Source organism: Podarcis melisellensis (genome assembly GCF_964234715.1).
Source record: "Podarcis melisellensis genome assembly, chromosome: 1".
In the NCBI taxonomy this organism is placed as follows: Eukaryota; Metazoa; Chordata; class Lepidosauria; order Squamata; family Lacertidae; genus Podarcis; species Podarcis melisellensis.
This window is the reverse complement of record NC_138528.1, coordinates 80,922,831-80,935,315: the sequence shown is the minus strand read 5'-3', so window position 1 is coordinate 80,935,315 and position 12,485 is coordinate 80,922,831. Positions and strand designations below refer to the sequence as shown.

The 12,485-nt window shown below is 41.9% G+C and overlaps 1 protein-coding gene across 2 annotated transcripts; it reads right to left on the bottom strand.

Annotated features, from left to right (window-relative positions):
• Positions 1 to 2,199: 2,199 nt before the first annotated feature.
• On the bottom strand, positions 2,200 to 8,309 carry LOC309377006 (olfactory receptor 10Q1-like). Of its 2 annotated transcripts, none has more exons than XM_081923956.1 (2): positions 8,229 to 8,309; positions 2,200 to 4,369 (listed from the first exon to the last, which is right to left on the bottom strand). In XM_081923956.1, the coding sequence occupies exon 2, from the start codon at positions 4,356 to 4,358 to the stop codon at positions 3,399 to 3,401; it is 960 nt and encodes a 319-aa protein (XP_081780082.1). In that variant the 5' UTR covers positions 4,359 to 4,369; positions 8,229 to 8,309; the 3' UTR covers positions 2,200 to 3,398. The 2 variants fall into 2 exon arrangements, with proteins under 2 accessions (XP_081780082.1, XP_081780081.1); XM_081923955.1 differs by lacking the exon at positions 8,229 to 8,309 and adding an exon at positions 4,662 to 4,704.
• Between the last annotated feature and the right edge of the window lie 4,176 nt (positions 8,310 to 12,485).

Genomic DNA, 12,485 nt, shown 5'->3' with positions numbered 1-12,485 from the left:
AGTGTGAATGAGCCCAGAGAGAAGTCTTATCTATTCCCTCCTTCATCATCGTAGCTGCCCAGGTCATCCAGTGAAGCAAAAAAGCAAGAGATTCAGGACGGGTTGGGGTGGGGGAAGGACTTCATATAGCTTTTTTCAAACAAGGGGAATCACTACCGTTAGGTGTGCTAAAGGTCACCAACTGAAAAAGGATTAGACAAATCCGAGGTGGAGGCAATCAGTGCCTGCTACTTGTGATGATGGCTAGATATGCTGTCTTCAGGATCAGAGGAGTGGGCCTCCCAATGCCAGTCACTGGGGGCACAATAGCAGGAGGTACTTCTGGGCTTCCCATAGGCGTTTGGTTGACCACTGTTGGAAACAGGATGTTGGATGATGCCTTTGGTCTCATCCAGTAAGGGTCTTCTTATGTTCTTAAGGAAATTCCCTCACATTGCGGTTTTGGAAAGATTATCCATCTCTGCTGGTCTGCCCTTCATATTTCAGCCATGAGACGTGTATCTCACGCAAAGCACTAAAAAAAACCCCAAGTGTAGGAACATAGGACTCTGCCTGATACTGTCCCTTCTTTCTCCACCACATGCTGGAGATGTGAGGGTTTGAATGCAGACCTTCTGCATGCAGACCAGATGTTTTACCACTGAGCTATGGCCCTTCTCCCACTGTCTATCTCTAGCTTCAGGTCTTCATCCATAATGCTGTTGGTGCGAATGTTCAGAAGGTGAGTTGCCAGGCTACTGCTCATCTTCATCTTTTCCCTTTAATAAGCTAGCCGGATTTGTAGCTCCACAACATTGCAGGAAGAGAATGTTGTTTCCAAAGCCTTGGAAAAATGAATGAACCAATGTAAGGGAGAGCCAGTGTTTGTGGAATGGACCCTTTCTCCACTGTGAAATGGACAAGTGCTATTGTGCTTTTTAAAAAGTGACGAAAGCAGTTTGTGGTACTCTGAAGAGTAACAAAGGTATCATGACATAAGCTTCCATGGAGTACAGACCACTTCATCAGAGACATCCCATGTTATCCTGAGTCCATGAAACTTATGATAAATTTATTATCCTTTAAGGTGTCAAAAAACTCTTTGTTTCCCGCCCCCCATGACGTACTAACACAGTTCTGAACAAGAGGGAGGTTCCTCATCTTTCAACTTCAGCTTTCTATTTCCCAATCCTCAGAGCTTTGGGGGCTGCATAGTCCATCTCCCCTGTAGTGAGAACCAGATGGGATGGTGGGCTCAAAACTGGGTTCAAACCCTTGTTCAGCCATGAATCTGACTTTGAGACCAACATGGAAAGAACCTGTCTGTTACTGACTACATCTGTAACATAATCTCTTCTTACCTGGTTAGGTTTCTTCGGACTCACACAACCACAGTCAAAAGTTGGATGCGGTGAACATGCTTGCAATGTCCTTTCTTGGGATTTTGGTACCAAACAGGAATGAGTTAAGTGCAGTCCCATTAAATATTAGTGTGCGGGAGGGACAGTATTATTTTGCCCCACTCAGCTTTGTCCATTTTTAAATCCAGAATAGCAATGGTACTTAGCATGAATCTGATTTGTGTGCTAGGGTGGGAAGAGGTATTTAAACCTTCTCCCTTCACTGAAATTACAGTGGAATCAAAGCAGCCTCTTCTTCCATGTCCTGTCACCATCTAATTCTCAAGTCAATTAGGGTACTATTTATTTTTCTCTGAAAGAAGTGAATTATCCCCAGTAGGGTTGCCTGATATTTTTTGTTCATTGTTTTAGGAGAACATCAGCCTCCACTTCAGAATCCTACAGTTGGAAGTATATTAAACAAACAAATAAACTCCCGAAGGCCAATAACTTATGATAAGCTCATTACAACCTTTCTGTCCCAACTTTCCCACAATGGAGGTAATAGCTAATTGTTGCAAACTTTAGACAGATCTCAGGCAAGGTATTCCATAATTAATGGAACAGTTATTTCTCTTTTTAATTTTTTTATTTCATAAAATGTATACATATCATAGAAAATCTCAAAGCTCAAAAAGAATAAAAGAATAAGATTGTTGATAAAAACAGACAAGGGAAAACTTTAAAAAATTCAAAAGATTAAATCAGCGATAAATTAAAAACATTAGAAGACACATCAACTTTCTACATATCTGAGTAGGCTTATCTAAATCTAAATGTTTTCAGCAGGTGCTGAAAAGAGTGCAGTGATGGTGCCCGTCTAATGTCAATAGGCAAGGACTTCCAGCATGTGGGTGATGCCACGTCGAAAGATTTATTTCTTACTAATGTGGAACAAATACCACTTGGCACCTGTAACAGTGCCAGTTCTGCAGATTGGAGAGGTTGAGTGGGCATATATGGGGTAAGGCAATCTTGCAGGTAAACTGGTCCCAAATTCTTCAGGGCTTTATATATGAATAGTAACACCTTGAACTTGGTCTGGGAGCAAATTGGCGACCGGTGAAGATTTCAGAGCACAAGCGTTCTTTGTTGACAAGGTCTCACTCTGAAATGAAAGGCTGTAAATGCTGTGACCTTTCCTCAGAGGGGAGTTATTCCACCTCCATTATCATTTTGGTCACCCGTTTCAGAACATTTTCAGAACATTATTTGAGGTGAAGTGACCAAACTGTACAGAGCATTCTCAATGCTGTATACAGTCATACCTCATGTTATGTTTGCTTCTGGTTGCATGTTTTCAGGTTGTGTCCCGTGGCGACCCGGAAGTACCGGAAAGGGTTATTTTTGGGTTTCACCACTCGCACATGCTCACAAAATGACATCACACGCATGTGCAGAAGTGGCGAATTGCGACCCATGTGTGCCCATGTGTTCTTTTCAGGTTGCGAACAGGCCTCCAGAATGGATCCCATTCGCAACCAGAGGTACCACTGTAATGGCATTATGATCCTGGCAATTTTAATTTCAATTCCTTTCCAAATGACCCTTTGCATGGAATTTGCTCATCTTATTTATTGTGTAAGAACAGCTGAGAGCAGTCATTATATATATATGTAATTAAATTTTCTGTTTTACAATTTAGAATACTCATTTAAACATCCCTTCTCTTTCCATTGTTCATTTTGCATATCACAAATCCCTGTATATTTTATACAAACTAAACCATTCAGTATTCCATTATTACACCCATCAAAACTTATTTACACTGTTGAATTTATCTCAATGCTGCCAATGTTTTCAAGTGTACACTCTGAACGTATGTTCTTCTTGTTCTCTTATTCTATAAGTTAAGTCCACAAGCTGCGCATATTCCATCAGCTTAAGTTGCCATTCTTCTTTAGTTGGAACCTAGCTTGTTTTCCCTTTGTTGCAAAACCTCATTCTGCCTCCTGTTTCTTAGACATGGTAGATGGTTCTAAGGAATGTTTGGTACTGGATTTCCCATATGAATAGGAATCAGACCTGAGAGTCATTAGTTCCCACCATGGCCTTCTTTAGAGCCTGCTTGACATCCTTGTTCCTCAGGCTGTAGATGAGGGGGTTTAGCAGTGGAGTGACAAAAGTGTATATGAGAGCAAGATGGCGGTCGTCATCCTCTGATGAATCTGTCTTGGGACGCAGGTAGACAAGGCTGCAGCACCCATACTGGATGATCACCACTGTCAAGTGGGAGGAGCAGGTGGAGAAGGCCTGTTGCCGCCCAGTTGTTGAGCGGATCCGCAAGATGGCAGTCACAATGTAGATGTAGGAGATGCATATTAGAATGAAGGGAATAGTTAGGACCATGACACCAACACTGTACAGCACAGTCTGGTGGACACGAGTGTCGGCACATGCCAGGCGCAACACAGGTGGCACGTCACACAGGAAATGGTTGATTTCAGGTTGGTGGCCACAGAAAGGCAAGGTGAAGATCAACACAGTCAGCTCCAATGACAACACAAGTGCAAGGATTAGTGAGCCAACCACGAGCCATGTGCATACCTCCCAGGTCATGATGAGGCTGTAGCGAAGTGGGTGGCAAATGGCAACATAACGGTCATATGCCATGACAGCCAGCAGGAAACAGTCTGTGCTGCCGAGTGCTACAAAGAAGAACATCTGTATGCCACAGCTTGCAACTGGGATTGGTCTGTGGGCATCTAAGATGCTGGACAGCAGTTGAGGCACTGTTACAGTGGTGTAACAGATCTCCAGAAAAGAGAGGTTGCCCAGGAAGAAATACATGGGGACGCGTAGGGAATGATCTGTGCAGGCCACCCAGATGATGGAGACATTGCCAAAGAGGATGGTGAGGTAGAGCAGAAGGAAGAACGTGAAGAGGAGAGCCTGGATCTCAGGAATGGTGGAGAATGCCCGGAAGATAAACTCATAGGCAATGGATTGGTTGCTCTGGTTTGCAAGTGCCAAGTACATCTCATCAGTCACTGTACAAAAGAAACAGTGGGTTAAACATTAATACATAATTTATAGTTATCTCACTGCAGCATGTGGGATTCAAATACCTGGAATCTTGATTATCAGCCTCAGACTTTTCACTCCTATGCATCTAATTTACCATGTAAATACCACATGAATACAGACTGAATTGGTTTTGGATCCCATACAGTACCTCCCATGCAAATGTCCGTGAATCATTATGAAATATTACTAATAATTATAAAATATGTATTGAAAAAAAGCATGCAAGTTTCTAATCTGTTCAAAAGCTTTACTTACAGAATTTAACTCCAAACAGCTTAAAACAAATAAAGTTACATTCACCTAGTAGAATAACAATAACTTCCCAGCATAAGGCATAATAATTTAGATTACCAATATATTGTATTCAGAGCTAAAATCAAAACCCAGTCTCTTCTCCATTGCAGCCTCTTTTAGCCTCAGGCTTTGTGCTCAACACAGAGATTAACACGTCCATTCTCTTCCTCAGCCTCAAACAAAAAACACACACCCAACATGGTTGCCTTGCAGATTAGCATTTGCATAGACCTGTAATACTATCTCTTTCATGTGACTGTGAGCTAAAAACCTTGTGAATGAGCTACAAAGATACAGTCCCATTAATGATTAATCCGGTAAGCTCTTTTCAATGGAAATTTCCAGTCATGAAACTCCATATACAATACTGGCACATTATATATTTATTTCCCATTTCAATATACATTAAACAATTAGGTAAAGCTAAAAAGCTAAAGGTAAAGGACCTGTGGACATTAAAGTCCAGTCAAAGGCGACTATGGAGTGTGGCGCTCATATCGCTTTCAGGCCAAGGGAGCCGGCGTTTGTCCACAGACAGCTTTCTGGGTCATGTGGCCAGCATGACTAAACCGCTTCTGGAGCAACAGGACACCGTGATGGAAGCCAGAATGCATGGAAACGCCGTTTACCTTTCCGGTGCAGCAGTACCTATTTATTTACTTGCACTGGTGTGCTTTCGAACTGCAAGGCTGGCAGAAGCTGGGACAGAGCAACAGGAGCTCACCCCATTGTGGGGATTCGAATCGCCAACCATCTGACTGGCAAGCCCAAGAGGCTCAGTGGTTTAGACCACAGCGCCACCCGCGTCCCCTTAAACAATTATACTTAACAAGCTGTGCATGCCTCACTGCCTGTCCTGTGCCACATAAAATAGCCTGTTGGCCTCAGGTGCAGTGACAGACACTGTTCCTTTGCTGGTGTTGAATTAAGAGTCTGCTGCCGGTCCAGCATAATTGATATTGGTGGGATTGGGGGAGAGCAGCTAGGCCAGGGAGAGTGACTGGAAACGGAAAAGTGCTGAGCGCAAAAGGGCAACCTACACTTTGCCCCTAAGTAAATAGGTGATTGGCCACTATGGGAAGCAGGATGATGAATTATCCCTTTGGTCCAGTCCAGCAGGGCTCGTCCCCCTCATGTTGCTGCTTTTTAAAGAGTATCTCTCACTGCTGGTCTGCCCTTAATGCTTCAGTTGTGAAAATATTGGGTCCCCTGTTTCCATAAAGTTGAAGGTGGAGCAAAAGAGGAATTACTGCTCATATACACTTATCCAGCTTTTACCTCAGGCAAGCAGGTTTCAAGCAGGCAAGCCAAGTCTGTTTGACCAGATTGAACAATGGCACAAAGGAAATGTGTGGACACTGAGAACTGAAAGCCTCTCTCAAAGCACTTCAGATCTTCAGATCTGTCAGGTATAAGAGTGGGAGATATACATTTGGCCTGAGTGTGCAGAGTGGTAAAATATTACACTGCTGTTTATCTTTTTTTACTTTAATAAATCAGTTAGATGTGTGCTCACAGACACAAGAGAAAGAGGCTTCAGTTTCAATAGCTAGGGCAAAATGGATACAACATAGATTAAAGGAGAGTCGGCATTTGTGGAAGAGGCACCTAAAGAAACCTTTTGCCCATTCTGGCTTGCTTTGGTTGTAAAACTAACAAGTGCTGTTGTGTTTTTAAAAAGACTCTTCTGGCATAAGTTTTTGTGGAGTATGGCCCACTGCATCAGATGCATCAAGTGTTTTCCTGAGTCCAGGATAGCCTATGCCATTAAAAATGCTTTATTCTTAATGGTACCACAAGATTCCCTGCAGTTTTTCCTGCAACACACTGATAGCTGCCCCCTCAGGACATTGTTTTGCTAAGTTTCTCTTCTGTTGACTGCAGTGCCCTCATCCATTTGGCTAGAGCTTTTAGAGACTGCATATTTCACGTCTTCAGTAGTGAGAGTCAGTGCAGTGTAGGGGACTGGAGAGTAAATTTGGGGCTTATATCCACACTTACCTTTCCTCCACTCTTTCCAGGTACAGTCCATGATATAAACTCTGTGTCTGAGCACCCCCCTTTTTTTGCTCTGGACTTACCCTGTAAAAAGCCATTCTTTAAAGCTCAATCAGAGCAAATATCAATCTGCAGAAAATGCAAATTGAGTTTGCTCCAATTCAGCTTTAAAGAGTAGGGTTTTGTGGGGAAGAAAGACCCCCCCCAATGCTCAGACCCTGAGGGTTATATCACAGACCTCTGCTTGGGAAAAGTGGGGCAAAAACTAAGTGTGGATAATCCCTTAGACCTGGGTTCAATTCAATACCAGGCCATGAAGGTTACTAGATGACACTGGGAGAGGGAGAGGGAGGAGGACCAGGGAGAAGAGTCAGTGGAGGAAGATTGGAAGACATTTAAAGACTATTTACAGAGATATTGTAAAATTAAGGAATTTTAGAGTAATGTTGGATTGAAACTAAGTGGTTTCTAGCTGTGATGGGTTAAAAGAATATGAAAAAATGGGTTTATATAAGTAAAAATCTAAGATTGTAATAAATTAAGAATAAGATTTGGGTAACAAAAAGAGGGAAAGAAATTGTTGAATTAATAATTTGATTTGGAATACAAAAAAGGGTGGTATGAGGAGATCCGAGAAACAAGTAAATGAAAATTAAGGAGATGGAAAGAAGGATTGTTTTTAACAATTTTTGTTGGATTTTTCTGTTTTTTTTTGTAATGTAAAATCTTTAATAAAAATTATTATTAAAAAAAAGAGTGAGAGGGAGGAGGTATATTATCTCTTCAGAGGAATTATGGAATACACATAAATAAATAAAATTAATGCACTTTAAACAGGGACAAGATGAATCCAGATGCAGCTCTCCACCCACAGAACATAAAGGATTTCCACAAGATTGTTGCGAGAGTAAAATGGAGAGGGAGAGAGAACCTTGCATGCTGATAAAATGTTATTAATAAATACGTAGTACTTCACTGAGATCTGCAGCACTAATGCAAAGCTGCATTAGCAAGCATGCTCAATTGCAGTACAACCCCCCCCCCCAACTTTTCAGTCCACAGGAGCAATCAGTGAGTATCAGCTTAGTGAGAGAGAGGACCATTGTGTGCAAAAACACTTGCCTTTCTGGTTCCAGAAAAAGTCCATTTGGCCCAACATTCAGTTTCCAACAGTAACCAACCAGATACCTTGGAGAGCTCACAAGCAGGGCATGAAGATAATGGATAGCCTTTTATCCCCAGCATCCTCCCTATCCATTGCACAATTGAGTAAATGATTTTTCATGAGTGTTCTGTCAAGCAGGGATGGAGAGTAGCCTGTGGCTCTTTAGATATTGTTAACTACATGCTGGTTGGGGCTGAGGGAAGTTGAAGTCTAACAATATCTGGAGGGTCACTGGCTCCCATCCCTTTAGCAAAGGATAAGAAGTGGATTAGGCATGATTTGATTGATTGCATGTAACCCGTTTAAGAATAACATGGAAACAGCTGGCTTTGTAACTGGCTATGCCTGCAAGGGGCTCTTCTTACCTTACTAAGTTTCTTCAGACTCACAGGATGACAGTCAAAAGTGAGTGCCCCTTCTGGCGATCTCCTTTTGCTGAGATATTGGTTCTCAAAAAGGAGGGCGAGTATCAGCAAGCAAGTGTCCAACGTTATTTTCACCCCACTCAACTCTGTCACCATTTCTCATGCAGTATAGCAATGCATCTTAGGGTATTCTGGTTTATTTGCTAGGGTGGAAAGATATACAGAGACCTTCTCCCACCACTGAAATATCAACAGAATCAAAGCAACATCAACCATCCATGCATTGCCACCACCTAATCCTCCAGACAGGGTATCACTTAGCTTTTTTCCAGAAGAAGCAAATTATCCCCAATAGAGTTGTCAGATATCTGTTGATTTTTGTTTAGAGGGAACATCACCCACTTCTTCATAATTTCTGTTACAAATATATTTATCAAACAAACCCCAAAGGTCAATGAACTTATGATAAGCTCATTACAGTCTTCCTGTCCCAAACAGTACCTATCCACTATAGAGGCAATATCTAACTGTCACAAACTTTGGACTGATCCCAGCCAAGGTATTCAATGACTAATTGACCAGTTTTTTGTAGTAGACCTAATGCTTGTAAACTTCCCTGCTGACAATGACACCATCTTGAATATTTTTTAGTGTGCTCTATCCCCCAACAATATATAGATAGCAGGAAATTTGGGAACTAAAAACTACATTATCTTTGCACTTTCCCCATAATCATGCCACAAAAAGTGCATCTTATAGATTCAGCACAATACATATAAGGAATCAACATCAGGAAGTGGAGTGGGAATAGGGATAGAGATACTGGTATCACCGTAAAAGAATGATAACAATGAACTACATTTCCCAGCCATCTTGTTCACCACTAGAGGTAGCCTATAAATAGTAATAAATTTCCTCAGTATATGTTCCTGTGCTGTTCCATTGGTATTATAACGTCGGATCCACAAGATACATCTAAAGCACAACAAACTCACATTTAAATCCCCTCACAGAGCTATAATTTCCAGCTCACTCAACAAATTACAGTTCCCATGATTCTTTGGGGGAAGTCAAGTGATTTAAATGTGTGTTGGATGTACTTTAAATGTATGGTGTGGATCGGTCTATAGTTGTTGTTTTTTAATGCTTTTTATTGACTTTTCCCAAAAAAACAAAATAAAACAGTCTTTACAATCATTCTTAGTGTTATCTCATTTACATTGCATAAAATCACGCCTTGACTTCCTTCCTTCCCAGTTGCGGTTTTCTTAATATACATCTCTTACAGTTTCTTCTACATTTCTATACGCATCACAAGAATTATATTAACCCTGCTGTAGTTCTTAAACTTCTACAGTTAATTCCTATATATGTTACAAATTTACCCCATTCTTCTACAAACTTTGCCCCTTTTTGGTGTTGGATTTTATATTTCCGTATATTCAAAAAAATTAGCCTGCCATTCCCTAACTGTTGGGATCTCCAATGACTTCCATTTTTGGGCTACAAGAACCCTAGCTGCTACCATGGCATATTGGAATAATTTATGATGGATCGGTCTATAGTTTCAAGGTGGAAATAAAAGGAGTAAACCTTGCACGAAGCCACACTATCTTTAGGCACAGGTGAAAAATGAATTAAAAAGTCAGAGGGAAATAAACAACTAAGATTTCTAAACCTGTAACCACCAACCAGAATCTGCATACCTTTTGCAAACTGAGTTTTTTTGAGTGGAAAAACGTTAAAAGAAAGATAGGGGAAAATCATGGGAAAGAGCAATGCTCAACAACCTGCATTTTGATTCCACTTCCAGCATGGGCATAGCTCAAGCATAGGCAAACTCGGCCCTCCAGATGTTTTGGGACTACAACTCCCATCATCCCTAGCTAACAGGACGAGTGGTCAGGGATGATGGGAGTTGTGGTCCCAAAACATCTGGAGGGCCGAGTTTGCCTATGCCTGGCCTATGCCTGGTAAGGACGCAGCTGCTTCTAGAGATCTCGCGGAGCCGTTTTTCCGGGGATCCTGGCTATGTCCATGACTTCCAGGACCAAAGGACTCTGTTGTTGAAGTAACCCCAATTCCATTGCACCAGTTTCTTGGAGCATTGGTGAACCACATCCCACTGCCTGGAATGTACCTCCCAACAAGAAATGGGAGATCATCCACCCAATAGATCCCAGAAAAATTTATGGGGCTTTGATAATGCTTTTGTCAAAGGTTATAAATGTTCCATGTCTGAAGGCAGGCAGGAGATATTGTATATTTCCCTTGATTTTTATGTATCTTTGTACATAAAAATAATTGCAATTGTCTATTGTAGTAATCTGTCCACCACTTTGGGGACTTTGGGGCCAAAAAGTGGTATATTAAATAAAACAAATGATGAGGACGATATAAATCTAAGGAAATAAATAAAATTCATTTAAAGAGGAGATGTTTTCAGGATAGTCTCCAAGCTGAGCATACTCCTCAAATAATAATAATATAAAAAAACTGGCCCTGCAGATAGGAACAGAACTTTCTCTGAAATTGCTTAACATTGCATTTCCTTGCTGCAAGCACTGCTGTGGTTATGTGACATCTATCACACAGTTTCCCTGTCTGCAGCTGAAATGACAGAGGGTGGGTGTGCACATACCATTGCAATAGCAATATCAGGTCAGAGACATATGTGAGAGATCTTTCCACCTTCCACACGTTCTATCCACCGGGGTGAATTTGTATACACAGTTGCTTGTTTTCTTTTTACGGCATTTAACAAAACAAAGAAGGGCTCATTTGGTTGAGAGGAAAGCAATGCAAGAGATCTTCCCCAGCCCCAGAGTACATATTTTATTGCTGATTGCATTTTTCAAAGGAAGCTGAGGGAGATGAGTCACCACAAACCACAGGCAGTATCTTATTCATAGCCCAGCACTTGTTTCCGATAGTGCCTGCTACATCTCACAAGAGGAACCACCAGTTATGATGCTTCTATTTCCCTTGAGTAGCAGCAGAGCTTTCCTACTGTTTGAGATCCTTTAATCCACTTAGTCGAGGTAGCCCACATAGCAGTCGTAGGGTCAGCCCTCAAATGGTCTTCTTAACATTGTAGTTGCGACAATTTACAACAGCCTCAGGGGTTGTCAGGGACCGTGCTGAGGAGGGCTGCACTGAGGAGGAATGGTGGGAGCCACCCCCCCTGCTCCCACTCCTGAATCTTCCCAGAAGCAGGAGGACAGTATAGATTTGGAACAGTGGTTTGCAGAGGGACATAGTTCAGAAGGCAGAAGCTGGGAAAAACTGGAACAACTAGGAGGAGAAACACTGGAAGAGAGAGGGTTAACGGATTCATGGTCTCTGGACAGCATTCCTCTTCTCAGCCCAAGATCAAGAAGAGCTCAGAAAGTCTCAGAACAGAAAGCATACAGGGTACAAACTCAGATTACAAGACGTACGAGTGATGTAGATTAATAGAGACGTAAGGAGATTGGATCCTTAATTGGGAGCACCACCATGTCTAGGAGATGTGTTCTTTGTTCTCCCACTGTCATTATTAAAGTTTCTAACTGGTAAGACATTCCTTTCTTTGATCTTCTTATCTACTGCCGGGGGGGAGGAAGCCAATTCCCTGAAGCCTCACAGGGGTGGATTTGGGCCTTTCAAATTTCAGCAATGCCAGAATCCACACACACCTGCCTCTCACCTTCCATTCTGCTCAATTCGCTATGTCAGTTGTGTGAGGGAACCAGTTGCACCAACCTAAATGCACTTCTGAACAGGCTTCACCGCTCTGATCATCTGTGGCAGAGGCAGGCAAACTTTAGGTTTGAAGGATCAACTTGTTTTTCACTAGAAACCTGAGGTCCACCAACCAGAGCCAGCAGCAAAATGGTGTTTCCTGGAAGATGGACACAATTATAGAACGTGGCACCTCTGAGCACTAGCTTAGCCTGATGATTATTTTTAGTACAGTACCAGAACTGAAGTTTGCACCCAATTCTATTCCTGTTCCCCCTACCACCACCAAGGTTTCCTGATCTCAGCAGCCTAATTCAAGTCAGCGGATGATGGAGAATTGTTTTGGGCTCTATTGTTAAACTATTAGACCTGGAAAGCCTGGCTGATCTTCTGCAGTTTATCTACAGAACTTAGTATTGCCTAACATATTCAATATACTTACAGCATCTACAAGATGTTTTGAAATAAGTAGGGGGATTGGTTCCCCATTATTTAGTCAAACGAAATGTTGGACAATTTTCTGTTTAAGTATTT

Excerpts from the sequence above, each read along its gene's own strand:
- LOC309377006 (XM_081923956.1), bottom strand. The coding sequence starts at position 4,358 with ATGTACTTGGCACTTGCAAACCAGAGCAACCAATCCATTGCCTATGAG.